We start from the raw sequence: 17,441 nt of genomic DNA, 5'->3' as shown, positions 1-17,441 counted from the left end.
TTGTCTAGATTAAAGCTTTATAATAAATCCAAACAAATACTACTCATGTGACAAGACATTTCCTTTATGATTTTTAAAATGTACTGCTTATGACCACTATAAAGAGTGATAACCTATTTCCACAACACATGTATATGTTGGTATTTAGGTTTTTACAGTAAGATGCTGCAGTGGTATAAAGCACATGTCAGGTATTAATCATTATTAAATACTCGCACTTCAATAAAAAAGAACCTAAAGTAAATTTAGAACTCATTTTTATCCTATTGTTTATTTAATACTATCAATTTAAACACACGCCTCAGTTCACAGTTAAAGGAAAATTACAGTTGAAAAAGACAATACAAATATGGCCACTGGTTGTTTACTGCAAATCACACACAGTTCTAAATGGTAAGAAGATGCATCCACAATGAAGGTCCAGAGGTGAGGCAACATCAGCAGACAACTACTGTATCAGTGCCATCCTCTGGTTACTGATCCTTCTTGTCTTGATCACTCTGGAGATTCTGTGGATCAAGTAAAGGATTAAAAAAAAATGACTCCAGGATTAGCAGACTTAATACACTATTGTGCTTGTGTATTTACATGCACATACAACTTTTGTATGCATTTATGTATTTGTGTTACCTGGAGCTGATGGTGTTCCCTTAATAGTCTGTCATACTCTTGTGCAAGACCTTTCGCCTGCCTTTTCATGGCTTCCACTTCAGCGTGAGACTTGCGCACAGCTGCACACACACACACACACAAACAGTCCTGCATCTTTAAATCGCTCTATATCATCAGTGCCCTGTAAAATGAACTTCTTTAATAATTTAACAGCTGTATGCAAGAAATGCTCCACAGTGGTTCATGCTCCCTATGAATAATCTTTGTACGAACTGCACTCTTTGCTTTCAAGATGTCTAACTGCAGAGTGTCCTGTCTGAAGGCAGTGATGATGACTCACCCTCCTCTGCAGCCTTCAGTTGACTTGCCAGCTTCTGAGCCTCCAGCTTCAGTTGTTCGTTTTTTGCTGACATAGATTTTTCATCATCTAGGAGAGCCTGGGCACAAAGGATTATCTCTAATTACCAAGCTTAAATGGATTATTTTAACAGCTGACAGCAGAGCTCATACAAAATAGAAACAATACTCTGAAAACATTTTAAAATGCAACATTATGTTATATTGTGATGTTATATAGGTTGGCACCTATTGGGGGGTGGGAAAGCAAATGAACTGGCTTTATAAGAAAGAAAACAAACAGGTCATAATTAAGTTATTAGTTTTCTCACTTGTTTGAGCCTCAGGTTGTCCTCCTGGTGCTGCTTGGCTGCTTTTACAGCACTGCCCATCTGCATCAGCAGGCCTGCACTGTCCTCCAGTGTGACAGCAACCTGGTTTAGCAAGGTGACAACCCGACGCATGATACTGTGATCGAGTTCACAGGACAGGAAAAGACAAGAACCGGAAAACATAAAAGCAGGACAAAGCAAGACAGGACAGGACCTCAGGAAGAGAAGTGTGAAAAGTGAATAAACAAGAGGACAACAGTGTGGAATGGTGTAGTAACGTTTGTAATTGAATGAGGTCCCAAACATCTTTTGCTGTCATTCTGAATGAATATAGAAAGATATGTCACTAACAGCCAGAGGAAGAGAGAGAAGCCAGATATGTAGAGGTTCCTCTGGGCTCTGAACAGCTTCATGTGGACATGGTCATACACATTGGGGTTCACCTTGGCGTCTTGCATGGGCTCAGGACCCGAGTACTTGTGCACCTCACGGAGAGCATCTGGGGGTGAGCAGGAGGGATAGAGACATGACTGTTGCTACCCAGGCTGTCAGCCTTCTCAGTATTGTCTAACACAGCAGATTGCTTACCAAGGAAAAGAACAACAAGGACCATGATCATAGTAAAGAAGCACTTGTTCCAATATGGCGATAACCAGTTCCATAATCTCCAGCTGAACACCGAACGCCATCTACAAAGTAGGTCAAAAGGACAGTTAAGAGAGAGTGGAGCTGTCATAACAAACATCAGCTCTTCCTGGAAGGGGTGTGGCGCACTCTGCTGGTGATTTCTGTGAATTGCTTCCTTTTGCTTCACAACCAAACGTTTTGCTCTCTGGTTCAGCAGGCTGCTGCACAAGACTTTAGATTGTGGATTTACCTCTGTGCTGATATGAAGGGTATACACAAGATGAGGATGACTGCTATCTCTCCATAGAGGAAGAGAGCCACAGCTGTCCACTGGAGAGTCATCGTCACTGTGGTTTCCTGAGGGGATTCACAAATAAGACCCCTGTCACTAACAAAACAGAACTGAAATAATATAAAGTTTTATATTTGGAGACATATTCTTCCATTATCATAGGCCTATGTTGTATATATATATTTTTTTTACATTCAATCAAAAGAGTAGCAGTGGAAGTCATTGAAAATGTAAAAGTAGTATATTGTTTAACCTTTGCTTATTCAACTGTACTGTAAGCTACTCTTTTACACTGTTTACTGTAATCATTTTGTTAGCATATGCCCATTCGTATTTCATAGCCCTACCTCACACAACAGGAAATCTGTATTATCATGCAGCTAGTTTGCTATTTAAAGACTTAAACCTCTACATCTATTCTAACTCCTCAGCACAAGTATCAGCTGCTGTTGTTTTATTCAACAGCGAGAGGTAGTCGCTTGTTTCCAAGTAATAAATAGAGTTGTTGGCTTACCAGACAAAGTTGAACGATCAGAAGAATGGAAACGTTCAGACATGCACGCACATGCGCTCACACACACTCACAACAGCTGTTGGGGAGAATCAGAGGCCCTACAGCCCCAAATAAAACTGCCGGTAGGCTGACCTCATTGGTCAGCCCCTTTGGATTTGTGAAAGACCACAACATTCAAACTCACCACATAATTTATGATCAGTCTACAGAATTACTTCAAGATTCATCTTTTTACATTTAGACTAGTTTTCTTTCCCCCTGGTGTTGCATGTCAATGTGTTCGTTGTTGGTGCTTCTCACATTTCATACCAGTGTACAAAAATAGTTACAGTATGTAAGGAGAAACCCTCACCTTCTTTTTATATGGTGATTAAACACTAATGTTTTATATTTATCTCATAACCTTAAAATAAACAAGCATACTGTACCTAAACTTACAATATATGTCTTTGGATATGATGACTTTTCAGACTAAGGGTTTTCTGCACAGGAGAAACCAAACAAATGTCCACAAGGGGGCGATGTTATATAATAAATACCATAGCTTTTGGTCGTCCTATGTGTGTAGTAAATATTGCAGTATTTTTTCTTTTAACAAATATATCTTATATATCTGTTAAGCTGTGCTACAGATGAGCATTAGTTTTAATTAGCGATGCAGTTGACAGTTGTAAGTCATCACTGTGATGGAAGGCTAATTCAAAAAGCTCAATTCATTACAAAAAGACTCAATTGGATTTCTCTATTTGGATGTTTGTGCCCAATAATAGGGAACATAAACAGCTGTTGGCTCGCTCACAAACATAAATTGCACGGGTGTTGCACATCAACAACAGAGACTAGGGGAGTTCTTGAGCATTGCTTTCAGTTTCCTCTCCTCCTTTATTTATTTTTATTTATTTATTTATTTATTTTTGACCTAATTCAGCTCCCTGGACTATTCTGTGTATTTTGCCCTCTCTGCATGCAGCTTGGAAAGTGTATTCACTCAGGCTTCTTCTATGAAAGAGACTGATAGCTGCTATCCTCTCTGACTGCATGTCTCAGGAGTGCTGAGGAGCAAAATGTTTACAGCTGCACCCTGTGATAGCTTTTTGAGAGCAGGCAAATGACTGTGGCAGAACTGAATGTGCTTTGATTGCTCTCCTCTCCTTGCCATCTCAGAGGTCGCAACTCAGGAGACTGAACTGTCATTATAGTAAAATGCCTGCAATGAGCAGATGGTCAGGCTACGGTGATAGTGTGGTGGAGTCTTATAGCCTGAATGCTCCATCTATTTTATGTAGCCTACCGTTATAGACAGTGTATGGTACAGAAATTAGTGTGGCAAGAGACCTCATAAATATGCTTAGGAGAAACACAGATAGCCTGCATGCTAAACATATTTCAGCTGCTTGTTACAGTCATCATTTCATCCCAGCATCTAGACTGCATTTGATGCATCCATCTGTTTACCCTCATGTGAGAAAAACCTAGTGAACCTGTGCAGGTGGGCACACAAGGGTTAGCATCATATGCTTACCTACTGTATGTGGGCCGCTAATGGCTAGAAAGAGGAACCTAGAAAAGGAGTGTAGCTTACATCACTCTCTCTGTTAATTCTCTCTCTCTCTCTTTTTTTTCTCCTTTAGGCGGAATCTGAATTTCTCTGACATTCCTGTGACAAATGTACAAGACCTTGAAACATTTACATTATCTAAAAAGCAACAGCAGCCTTGCAATTCCTCTGGTCGCCGGTAGGTGACGCACGTCAATAAGTGCAGAGTCGGAAACTGCACAGGTGTGTGACTGGTGGAGCTAATAATCATGGCGATAGCCTACCTGTACCATGAAGACCTCTGTGTGTGGACTCAACGACTTTACAACAACTTTGGACCAGACAGCTACTGCCCATATACCTACCTCGTACAGATACTCAAGTGCTTTTGGGCAGAAGGGAAGACGCGTCCACACAGGTACGAGTTTTTAGCTAGGCTAAATGTTTGTTCGTTTAAGGTACATGTTTACAAACACACAGAAGACCGCCTTCCGGTGTCGGTGGTTAGCTCGTAAGAGTATGATGCTAGGCTACTGTTGAACCAATGTCATATGCGAACGAACTAATTAGCAATTTGCAATAATAGTAATTTCTTCTTTGACCATTTGGTTTTAAAGGGTAGGCTAAATCTCTGTTAGGGAGGGACCACAAACATATAGGCTAAATAATGTGTCTTTACCAGAGCTAATGATGTCGCTCTAAGATGTCTGGCCTTTGGACTTGATCATGTCTTGATATTTGCACATTTGTTTAGCAAAATTATTATTAAGCTTTTATCAAAGCAGTATTTTAAATTCATGACAATTAGTCGTATTGGTGAGGTGATAAAGCAGAATTTTGACCTGTAGCCATATTATTTTGATGGTTGAACCAAACAAAACAATATTTGAGAGTTAGGCTAGCTAGAGGATGTTAGAGTCTGTTTCTGAGGCTGAACCACAACAACTGACCCTTCTTGGAAAATCTTGGGAGAGCTAAAACCTTTAGGCCTACTTTGTTTTGATATGAATATAAAGTGCTGAAAATGGTGTGTAAACACAATGTTTCAGTGGCAGTATTTTAAAAACGTTTTTTCCTGCTGGCCTCATACACAGCAGCACATCACCCAACCTCTGTTCTGGTTCTCCCAAGAAGCATCAGCCTTTCATAACTAGAAGTGTGCTGATCTGTATAGCTACTACAGGTGAGACACTGACTTGGCATAGTCAGAGCTATCAATCCCTTTAAAAGTATATCTGGAAATTTAAAGCCTGAAAATGCTTCCGGGTGTTCCATATTCAGAGCACATTGTTGTTGTGATTTGGAACAACTGTCCCAATTAGTTGTTACTTTCTCAAAAATTGCCCCAGAAAGTGAAAGTAAACTAATATAGCCCACTGAATCTTTTATTCGGTTTCTGTAATTTTAAGCCTCAATTTCATCTTGGCCACACAACAGAATGTGCTAAGCTTTAGTTAAAGCAGAAGTGAGTGATATATTTGTGTTAATATAAGTCTTAAATAGTTATATCTTCCGACAGCAATCACTTACATAGAGTGTTTGGACTGAAACACGGGTCTCTCAGTCCCTCTGCTCTGAGCCGAAGAGAAAACATTTAGGCTATCGTATCCTACAGTTTTTATCCAATGAGGAGAGAGAACGGCATGCAGGGCTGTGTGTGCAGCCAAGGAACGCCGTGAATGTGGTGACGTAGCGACGAGGACTGTTATGGTGCGTTCAAGGAAACTCGTATTTTTCCGACCGTGAAGTGGTACCAGTTCGATCTGGTACGAGTTCACCGGTCGGAAGTTACGAGTGGCCGTTATAGTGACTTTCACCGGTAAAACAGGTCGGGAAAAACACGAGTGGGTTGCCTGGAACGCTACAAAGTCGTAAGTTGTGACTTGAAGCTGTAATTTACGATTTCAAAAGCCTGCCTGGAACGCAGCATTAGCGAAAACGACCGGATCACTCACTTCTGCTTTAAGAGCCAGCCAGTGTTTAACCCTTGTAATGATGATTCAATTCTGAAGAGTTTTGCCTTTGGATAAAATTAATAGAACCTTTACTTCAGGATCCCAACCTCCCATTTGAAAGAGATTGAATATTTAAAACTAGGTTAAAGTCTGTTTTGTTTTTTGTGAATACAAATGCTCCATGTAGTCTCAGACTCAACATGTCAGGCTGCGTTAGTCAGCTCAGCGGTGGTGGTCCCATTCATATCTTTCCATGGGGAGAGAAGAGTGGCAGTATAATCACCAGACAGTAGTCATCACTGTGAGCGGAGCTGCAGGGCAGCAATCTTCCCTCTGCTGCCTCCCCTTTCACGCACAGTGGTAGACACTGTCTGTCATTGCCTGATAAAACAATTAGACTGTCACATGGCTGCATGCACATACTGTATGGCCATAGCTACACATGCTGGAGTATGCATACACAACTACAGGAGTAGATACACAAACACACACACACAGTACACACACAGTCACACACTGATTGACCTGTGCACTCGCACAACCGCTGCACAAAACTTCTGACTTCTTTGAGTTCTTAACATTTTTGGTTTAGTATAAGAGTAGGCTATAACAGTTTGTTGACTTGGCTCTGAGACCAATGATGATTGAGATTCATAATATAATGACAAATGCCATCAAATGCAAAATTCTCCCACACTAAGCTGTCACTATAATGCTTCACACCATAAGCATTTCTCATCCTGTGTCTTAATTCTCTTCATTTAAAATCCATGATTACATTATTAAAAAAAAAAAAAATCATAAGCTTCAGCTTGCATATAAAGTTGTTTATCCCTGTTTACCCCCCATGAATAATTTGCTCTCTGATGTAGGCTGAATAATAATGGATGGCACTCGATGTGTCATGAACTGTCTGCTCTCGGCTGATAACAACAGAACAGTAATCTACGCCGCATTGATTTAAAGTCAGGCGGGTCTGTTATTTTCTCCGACACCACACAATGGTGACATTAAGGTCATAGCAGGTAGAGGTCATGCTCTATTTTCTCTGTCTGCCTTTGTTTCCTGGTTCCTGTCAAAGCCATGGATTTACTCGTGCAGAGATGTTATATATCAGAGTCGTATATCTTCCAACTCTATAAAGTGTCCTTCCATCTCTCTAAATGTGGCTTGGTGAGAGTAACATTTGGAAAATGACCACAAGCAACAATTTGTCAAGCTGTGCTGGCTGGTGTGCTCAATTTACTTTCTTCTTCTCTATGATAGCAGAATTAGAGTTGAGTGTTCGCTGACCTAATGCAATAGAGGCTCCATATGGACAGAGTAATGTGATTTCCCAGGCTCTTATTCGGTGTCTGCGGCTGGATAGAGAGGGGCTCTGAAGAGATGGCATCTGAATTGGGAATGGCTGTCTCAGAGAGGCAGCCATTGAGCGAAAGAGGGAAGGGACATAATGTATGTGATAGGGACAGCAGCAATAGCAGCCCTGATGTTGTGTATTGAGGAGAGGGAAAAGGACACACCAGGGTCAAGTGGTTCTAATAAGGCTGACAGTAAAGCACCATTGAACCTCTGTTTGACTATGGTGTTGTATTGACCTTTTTCTTTCTTCCGCAGGTCACCTGAGGTTAGAAGTGTAGTTGTGGCCTGTTAACATGTCCAATATCCTAATCTGCAATGCTGACCTTGGGTTTTGTCTCCATGCAGCTCTTTTTTTCTTTTTTAAACACAAAAAGAGAAGAAGAAAGAACAGTAACAGTGTAAATTGTTCAGCTTTTCTGTACACCGGTATGTTACATACATACGTCACATTGATCTACTTTTCTAAATAACTTAAGAAAGTCTCTGTTATGGAGTTATTTAGGCTCTGCTGCCCTTTATTTGCCCTGGGTGGTTAAAATTGCTTAATGCAGCTTTAACATTAGATTATATTTCATCACAATAATGAGATTGAGCCAAAATTGGAGTCATGGGTGACTGTCTAGTATCTAATGTTCACTAAAAACATTTTAGAAGATGCCTGAAAGCTTGGGATAATATTTTCATTCTAGTGAGACGCTGCCTGGCTACAAGCTGTTCACATTTAGCCAGTTTGCTCTTGTTAATGGCTTTTTCCCCAGATGGAGAAACTGAGCCAGTCGGTATCTTTTATAGGTGGGAACAAGGTTATTAATGTGATGTAACTTAGAGTCAGAATCCAAACAAATATAACAGCAAGCATCGTTAGAAAAGTTGGAGCCATCTTGGCAAAGGAAATTGACCAAAACCAGCTCTTGGGTCGGTATTTGACATTTTCCTTAAGAATGATATTTAGGAACATTTTTGTTTGTTTGACAACTTTGCTTTGTACAGGTAGATGATTTATTTGAACTATCGCACAATACTCGAAGCTTACTGCTCCCAGTGCTCAGCTGGCTGAAAATGACACCAAGGGAACAGATACATCAGTCTCAGTGATTAGTGAGAACAAAATGACTAATAAGAAGCAAATGTCAGACTTGATAATGTAATGGTGACAAAGTGGCAACTCGGTCGGAACATCAGCCTGTTGTTTGTTCTTGAAAAGGCCTTTTTGCATTTTACTTGCTCATTGAGGCTGCACCTAAGGATGGAAAGCAAACTGTGACCTCAAAGTCTAGTTGGTGTAAATAGTATTGGCCTTTGAGAGGTAATTTTAGAAGGTAATCAATACAAATGATTTTTTTTTTTTTTTGCAGCTGAGGCTGATGAAGTTTAGAATAGTACCTGACATTTTAGCAGGCATCTAGTTTATGTATTCAGCTAGAACAGAACATACCAGACAGATTTCTATCACTATTATGACATTAACAGAAACATTTATGTATTGATACCCTTCCATTGACGTTTGCCTGGATTTGTATACAACAGACACTAATCCTGTTGCTCAATATTTCATCTCGTCTGTCATTTTCCTGCCTTGTCGCTGGCTATGATCCCATCTCCACTCTCCACTCTCAATCACAGACGTGGCCTCAAGGCACCGTGACATCCACACTGTCTTTTTACAGCTGAGCTGGGCCATAAAGAACCTCGCCTGCATCAATATTCCCATATCAGTGCTCTCTGTTGTGCTACAAACCACACACTGGCAGCCAGAGAAGTGTCCGATCGAGGTTGTGTAATCGCTCTGGTAGCCAACAGCCCTCTGCTCTCATGATCTAAAGGGCTCTTCAATTTTCTACTGTACCTGTGACAGCAAAGGCATAATAAGCTCATTACTGAGATATACTGAGGCGTACAGTCTGCGTGCACATCTCTGTGTGTGTGTGAGTGTGTGTATACACTGCACATATCCGCATCTTAGACTGAATGTAATCCTTGACTAGATGATTGTAATACAGTGAGGCACCGGCTAGCTGAGTGTGGCTTTATATGCTAATAGATAATGTAACTCTGCATCTGGAGTCAGTGAGTGCAGAATGAATCTAATAAGCTGACAGTTTTTTTTTTATTTGTAGATTCTTACTACTGAAATTCTTCTGCAGCTGTATGAATAAATTATTTGTGCTTATTTAGGCCAAACTCAGAGACACGTTGAGCCAAAAATACAGGGTTGGCTGCATTATAATCCAAAAGCAGCAGCAGCAGCCACTTGGGAAATACAATTTCACTGTTCTATTCCTTGACAAACAAAAGAAGACACACACTATTGGTAGACAGACACAGTCAGATAAGAAGAACTTCATTATCTGGTATTGTGTGTTGTGTGAACAGAATTTTTATTAAGCTTCAAGGTTTTTTGCAATAGGCTGTCTTTGCATTTATGGATTTGTTTATTTGTAGAGCATTGTTGTTTGGCTAGTGTTATTAAAAACAAACAATTGGATAGAACAAACATTCTCAACCTTTTTTGTAGTATGATTTAATCATTTCTGTCTGGGAACAGGGTCATCCGAGGAAACCCTCCTCTTTTAGAGTCAAAACAATGTTTGTTTCTTTTCGATTTGAACACGTGCTCTCCCTGTTACATACCCTGTCTCACCTTTAAGTTGTACTTAATTCATCATACCAAAATAAGGCAACTGTAGATTTTCCATTTGGCTCAAAGAGGTGGCTGTTATGAAACAGACCAGGTTTTGATTACATCTGGTTTATGTCAAATGAGATGATGAGAACCACTGTGTTCGTTTGTGTTTCAGGAATGCGAGCGCTCTTCAACTCTAAAAGCCATGATTGTGAACAGTACCTCCATTGCTTTTGTGCCATAGGAACATAACATACAATATTTTACTTCTCTCTTTCCAGCCATATCTCTCCACAAATGCACCTGTTCTGCCTCTCTGTCTGCATCTCCATACCTACAGTCTCTTTTCGACTTGAGGGCTTTGCCTCAGAGGGCTCCCAGGCAATAAGGTCAGAGGACTGCAGGGGCCGGTGTCAGAGCAAGTGATGATGAATGGGAGTAATCTCACAGCTGTTACAGAATCACAAACACTTTACTTGCGGGAGAACAGGAAGCCTTTGGCTGCATTTGGTGAGTGAACACAAAATTTATTATAAATATACATATACATAACAATTCCTACTTCTCTCTATTTATATACCTTGTTTACCCTATGCTGTACATGTATTATGTATGTACACAATGTACTGTTTGTTGTTACTGTTACAAAAAGCCATGCAATATCTACAGTACAGTATATGGTATATCTATGAAACCTACTTTTAATCTCAATAAATAGTAATAAATTATCCACCTCTTATTTTTGTACATTCTATGACACATATTACTTACATTACTGCTTTGGATTAATATTTTCCCTTTTTCTTCATGACCTGATGTCAGTTGTAGCTGCTTTTATTGACCGTGTACCGATAATGAGTTCCTTTACTCCACATCCTCAGAGGACAGACATTTCTGTCGGGCATCTTTGTCCTCAAATGTCACCTTTTTGTTCCTCTTCGGGTCGATCCAGGAGTTGTGGATGATGGCATTATTAGGTGTGGGATCAGCCTCAATAATGGACACCACTCTCTTCTTCATCTTGCTTTTCAAGACTTTCTGGAACTTCTGCCTGGTGAAGGCATAGAGTAGAGGGTGAAAGATTGTGGTCCCATAAGCCATGACCAGGAAGCCCAGTCTCAACTTGACCATGAGGTCACTGGGGCCCACACTCAGGATGACTGTGTTGAGAACCGTAATGGGTGTCCAGCACAGTAGGAAGGTAGACACAATCAGGAGGGACATCCTGAAAACTCTTTTTTGGCGCTCTCGTCTTTCTCTGTGACGTTTAACGGCCCTCCGTAGGGCAATAATTACAGAGACAGAGGTTCGCATGCCCAGCGTGGGGTTGCGGCTGCCACTGCTCTGGGATCCATCCGTGGCCTCTTGCTGAGTCGTCATTGCCGTCATGGATGGACGCTTTTTCCTGCGAGCCTTCTTCTTCTGTGAAGCATGGAAACGTGTGCCAATGCGAATATTGAGTGCTTGCAGGATCTTTGAGTAGGTGATGAGCATGACAACAGCAGTAAAGAAGAAAATAGGAATCTGAGCAAGCAAATGGTAATAGAGCCCAAGTTCTGTGTAGTACTGGTTAGTGTGCACCACATTGTCCACCACTGTCTGGTTCAGGTCAGCGTGGCCCTTGGCGAAGAAACCCACCTCAATAAAGGGTACGAGGAAACTAGCAAAGGAGAGCACCCAAATGGCAGCCAGCAGGGCCAGGGCACGGCCCATGGTCAGCACCCGGTTGGCCGGTTTGACTGAGATGTCGTAGCGATCAAGGGTGATGGCAAGCACATTAGCAGCAGTGGCAACGCTTGCGAAGGAGACACAGGCTTCATGGAAACAGCAGACGAGGGCAGTGTCTCCCTCCAGGGACAGCAGCACCACCACAATAGTGAGCGGGATGCAGCACACACAAATCAGCACATCCAACACATGGAGGTTCATAGTGACTATGTTACTGACAGAACTAATGAGGTTCGACTTCATACAGTAGAGGGCAAGCACGGTGAGGTTTGAGCTCAGGCCCAGGAGGATTTCCAGCATGAGGAAGCCAGTCAGGGAGACTTGAAAACTAACAGGGTAGGGATACGGGCTCGGGGTTGCCGGACTCATGGTGCGGCTGACAGGCTCTGTGTTATCGGTGACTGTGACGTTGCTCATGGTGGCTTCTTGTTCCAGGTAGGGAAGGATATGCATTATCCTGCCTATAAGGGAGAATAGAGGAAGAGAATTTAGGAAGAGGAAAATGAAACGAGGTGGACTCTAGAAGAAGTACATCTCTAGGAAGCTGTAACCACATCTGAGAAACCTCGCCAGATGCAATGTTGCCAGTTAACAAATGATAAGGAAGCCTTTTGAGTTGAAATGAGAAATACTCAGCAGAAAGTCGTGCTGTAACCTCTAGATTAGATTGTCTCTCTGTGCACCTGGCATGACTAACTAGTAACAATCTCAGCTTCTACTTTCCTAATCATCGACAGACAGTTGCTTTTAAAGTGAATAGCCTAATGACTTGGTATGTTGTTGCAGCAGCTTACTACTACTTTTGAATCTCTATTGAATATGGACATGCTGAGTTAAGTTTTAATTTGTTCGTATAATGAAGGTCTTGAAAAGTGGACAAAGGCAACAGTGAATGAGGTAGATTTTATCCCCATTCAGACAGGAATAATATTATACTTAACAAACTAAACCCATAATTTCTGACAGAATATTAGTCATTGCCAAATGAAGGCAACTGGAGGTGGTTTATGAGTGACAAGAAAATTCTGCCAGAAAATCCTGTTTATCTCATCACCAGCAGGCTTCCAACTCTCAGAGAAGCACTTAAAAATACAGTTTGTTCAGACAAGATTCAAATAATAGAAGCACTAATGAGAGCACCAAAAAATGAGTGGTAACCAGGGCTGTAATAAATGTAGGGTTAAGGAGAGAAAATTTAATACATAAGTATTGGACTAGTCAGTAAAAGAAATGAATCAAATCTTGATGGCATTGTAGATGATGGAGAAAAAACTGTTGTTTTGCAATATTTACCCTTCCCTCCAGCTCTATCTGAATACCAGGGCTGTGTAATCAGGCCATGGAGTCCATGTTAGATCCACAGAGACAAGCATCACATCCAAACATAGCCAGTGGAGAAGTGTTTCCGCTCCAGCAGAGCCCCCCCAGTGAGGCTTTCCCTATCACTACTTGTCCTTCCCAGAGAGACTGACAGCCAGAAAAGCACCTGTCCGTCCCACCAATCGCTGTCTCTGTGCTGCCAGTGTTTTCTTGCAGGCTAATGTCCTCTATGGGCTTTTTCTCAGATCTCTGGTCCGTTTGCTTTGGTGATGGTGAGAGCACTGATGGATGAGTGGAACAGGGATAAGGTGTCGGAGCCACCTCCTGTTTATAATCTCATGATATTCCCAGGCAGGAGAAACACAGCCAACCGAGAACACAAAGAAATACAGACTCTTTCCTCTGCAGAGGGGTGGAATGTACTGCTCATAGTACAATCCGAATCCTTGCTTTTTGCTTTCGTGTCCCAAGTGAGAGGATAGCAGTCAGATCTGTAAATATAGAAAAATAGATATATCCATTAGCTTGTACTCCAAGAGTTTGCCATGCAGATTCCCCAGTGTACAGCATAGGATTGTCCAGAATCAGCCCAGGAGAGGTCAGTGTGTCCGAGCAGCGTCCAGGCCCATGTCTCCCTTGGGATCACTAATGGAACAGGCCTTCACTCTCCACCATTCTCATCAGTCTCTGTATGCCTGGCTCCAGTCGCCATTGACTTTTAAATCGAGCACAGGTCTCCAGTTTGCCCCTTGACATGGTGAACCCTCAATCACTGGAGATGGCGCAAGTGGAGCAGATTATTAGAGTGCATATGTGTCCAATCACCGTGACATGCGTGATCACCATGACATTTGTGGTCTCTCTTATTTATATGTGCTTAGGAGGGAGGTTGAATCAGCAATTGGGGAGAAGGTCATCCTCATGAGGTAGTGGAAGCGAGTTCATCAAGCAGAGCGCCTGCCTTGTAGACTGTAGGAGATGTACACAGCATCGTCTGTCTGTCCTTCACTTTCACATCTTTTCTTCACAGTGTTTCACAGAGACCTATAGAGAGAGAGAGAGAGAGAGAGAGAGAGAGAGAGGATATGGTTATGGATGATAGAGAGAGTGAGATAAGGCGAGAGGAAGAGTAGGAGGAGTAAGGGAGGGAAGTGTGGGGGATGCGTTAGTGAAAATAAACATATCCTCAGCAGAGAGGCGACAAGGCAACTCTTATTACAAGCCTCTAATATCTTATCATGTTCCTGTGCATTGCCTGATGCACTTAACATCTTTGTTAATGTCTTAACATAACAGTCGCACCACTACAGTGGTTGTACAAAAGCAACTGGTATTGCACCTTTCAGCTTCCCCTTTTCAGGCAGAACAATTTTCATAGTATTTTACTATGCTTGTTTATAGTATGAATTACTGCAGGAAAACGCTGTAGTGCAAATTGTTGTGTGCCATTCATAGAGCCACAGTGCTGAAACGGCCATATAATTTTCATCTTAAGGGCAGTCTTGCTCAGAGGTTTAGCGCAGTGTGATTCCTCGGGGAACTTGTCATAAAGACATGTATACCTCCCTGTATGTCACCATATGTGATCCATGTAATCGCTTCAGAGGATCATGTCGGTCACTGTTCAAGGTTGTCTGAGTGATGGATGCGATACTTTACTATGCTACAATGTCAGCAGAAATGAGCAAGGAGCACGACTCAAGGGACAGGTTCATGGATGTTAAGATGCACAGTTTGAAAGTGAACAATTGCCAATCAAGTTTCTTGTATCGCTAGAGCCTGATACCTTAGATATAGTGTGTGTGTGGCAGGAAAACAAAAAGAGATGTGCTCACAGTATGGGAATAAACAGCCATGCTCATGCATACACAAATTAGCAAAAGCCTTCAAGGATGTTATGTTTACAGAAGCAGCTATTTGGAATTACAAGTTTAAGATTGAATGCATGATGAATAGCTGATCCCTGGTTTCCATATTTTCCAATTTAATGTCTTTCAATAATACAGTATATTGCAGTTGAAGATTTTTATAGAAAATGTGTGTTGTATTTAATTCATGTGCATTTGTTTTGTTGTGACAGAGATTAACATTGTTTAACATTGAGTCGTCTTTTCTGTCACACATGCTCTACTCAGCTAAGTGCTGCAAATCAAACCCATAAGTAGAGTGCCCCATCAAAACACAGCAAAGCTCACCAGGCAGGGTAAACACAGATGCTCCGGGGCTGGTCCATACACCACGCTGTCCCCTCTCCTTCCACCTCTGCAAAGATCTGGGTCGGCAGATACAAATTGCCGGTTTATCCTCTGCTCCTTTCAGCAGTAATCCAAGAATTAGGATTGAATATTCATGAACACTCAAGGGTCACTCTACTGACAGATGTTCTTTCCTTCCTGAGTCCCAGACTGAGAAAAACAAGTCCAGAGAGATTAGTCCTGACAAGGATGTTGCTGGGATTCTTCTTTTTCCTTCCATCCATCCATGTGGACTAGTGTGTGAATACTCCTCATCTCACCAACTCTCTGTTGTGCTCCCTTCCTGTCTAAGTGTCTGAATAGGAGTGCAACCCATTACACTCCTGCTATCTCTATATCTCCTGCTCTGCTCTCTTCTCTCTCCCTCACTCCCTCGTTCCCTCTCTCCCTATCTCTCCCTCTCTCTCTTACTGCGGAGGTTTGCAGTGCTCCCCCAGTCCTGATTGGTCTTCTGTAATAGGCTTAACCCTTTCCTCTCCAGTGAGGGGAGGTATTTCCTTTTGTTCTGACTCTATCCTCTCTTCCCTGACAATGACTGTGACATCCCGTGCAGGTCTGTAGTGATTTGGAAAAAAAGCTGCCACTACTACGCTTTTGCACAGGGACTTTAGATGTCACTGCACAAAACACACAACCTGCTGCAGAGTTGTATAGGCAGACTGTTTAAGGAAAAACAGCTGGAAATGCCGGGATGATGTATTAATTAGCTCTGTCACAATGTAATGATCAAGTAATGTGTGCTTGTGCGCCGTAGGGGGAATGATAAGGATGGAGAGCCAGCAGAGAGAGGCAATATGTATATATCGAGTGTGTATATATATATATATATATATAGATTTTGTGCACATACATAGCTCTTCATATGCGTGTGCAAGTGGGCATTACGAGGCAGTCGGATTGACAGAGAGGAGATAAATTCTTGCATCTGTGAGTAGGAGAAATGGATTATGCAGGAAAGTCAGAAAAAGAAGTGATAGAGGATAGTGGCTCTGATTGATAGTTTTAATTAAGTCGCTCTGTCAGATCAGTGAGAGGCTGAACACCCTCCATTCCTTTGTCAAGGCTCATTTGTCAGGTGCAATTATTGCCAGAGGGCATCCTGGTACCTGACATCCTCCAGTAAAAAAGCGACGGGCATCTGTTGCTCTGGCGTGGCAACCTGATAACCTAACGATTAAAGTCCACAGAAGATGCATCAGGTGTTGTTATTCTGATGGTGACAGTTTAATAATTGCTCTTCGCTGGGGAAAGCTTTTCACTCAGTTTTTAAAGCATTTAAAGTTGACTTGCAACTGAAATGAATGGTCTAGAGGAGATTAAAAAGATGTAACTTTGGTAGTCAGGAAACAAGTTATCTATTAATCTGTCAATGATTAATGTGAGTCACAGAAAATTACTAATATTTCAGTCAAAATATGACCAACTTTTAACTAGCAGTATCCTCTTGAATGTGAGGACGTGCAGCCTTTATTTTACATTGCAGTACATTAAAACTTTGGATTTTGCTTTGTTGTTTCAAGAGGCACTGTGATGATTCAATTCAATTCAATTCAGTTTATTTGATGGAGAGGGACAATGTACATTGATACACATATAAATGTATCCCATTCTAGCTACCAAGCTAATTTCCATTGCCAGTCCCCCTATGCTAAAATAGAAACAAGCAGGTTAAGAAAAGGAAACCATAAGTACAAGTACAAAGGAAACCATAAGTACAAGTACAATATTTGAATGATGACATTCTGGACTCTGAGGATTCGTGGTGACCTTTTTTTTTTTTTTTTTTTACACATTTTATTGTCTCGACTGTTGACATCAGTTAATTCCTCCAATAGAATAGAACAACTAACTCATAATGAACATCACTGCAGCTCTTGTTGCCATCTGTCAGCAACTTAACGCAAAATGACTCGCGTATAACGTTGTTTTAGGATTGTTTGTTGGAAGT

At 41.5% G+C, this 17,441-nt stretch overlaps 2 protein-coding genes across 3 annotated transcripts; both read right to left on the bottom strand.

The window, feature by feature from the left end:
* Nucleotides 1-238: 238 nt before the first annotated feature.
* Nucleotides 239-2,945, bottom strand: bcap29 (B cell receptor associated protein 29). 2 transcript variants are annotated; one of them, XM_083973723.1, is made up of 8 exons: nt 2,898-2,945; nt 2,158-2,264; nt 1,869-1,969; nt 1,632-1,779; nt 1,281-1,416; nt 953-1,049; nt 631-731; nt 239-509 (listed from the first exon to the last, which is right to left on the bottom strand). In XM_083973723.1, exons 2-8 carry the CDS (start codon nt 2,247-2,249, stop codon nt 474-476), a joined length of 711 nt encoding a protein of 236 aa, XP_083829849.1. In that variant the 5' UTR covers nt 2,250-2,264; nt 2,898-2,945; the 3' UTR covers nt 239-473. The 2 variants fall into 2 exon arrangements, with proteins under 2 accessions (XP_083829849.1, XP_083829850.1); XM_083973724.1 differs by lacking the exon at nt 2,898-2,945 and adding an exon at nt 2,547-2,587.
* Nucleotides 2,946-10,836: 7,891 nt separating this feature from the next.
* On the bottom strand, nt 10,837-13,689 carry LOC310987447 (G-protein coupled receptor 22-like). Its single transcript, XM_083973714.1, has 2 exons — nt 13,212-13,689; nt 10,837-12,379 (listed from the first exon to the last, which is right to left on the bottom strand). The coding sequence occupies exon 2, from the start codon at nt 12,369-12,371 to the stop codon at nt 11,055-11,057; it is 1,317 nt and encodes a 438-aa protein (XP_083829840.1). The 5' UTR covers nt 12,372-12,379; nt 13,212-13,689; the 3' UTR covers nt 10,837-11,054.
* Nucleotides 13,690-17,441: the final 3,752 nt, after the last annotated feature.

Source organism: Trachurus trachurus, assembly GCF_905171665.1.
Source record: "Trachurus trachurus genome assembly, chromosome: 6".
NCBI lineage: Eukaryota > Metazoa > Chordata > Actinopteri > Carangiformes > Carangidae > Trachurus > Trachurus trachurus.
This window is presented reverse-complemented; position numbering and strand designations above follow the sequence as displayed.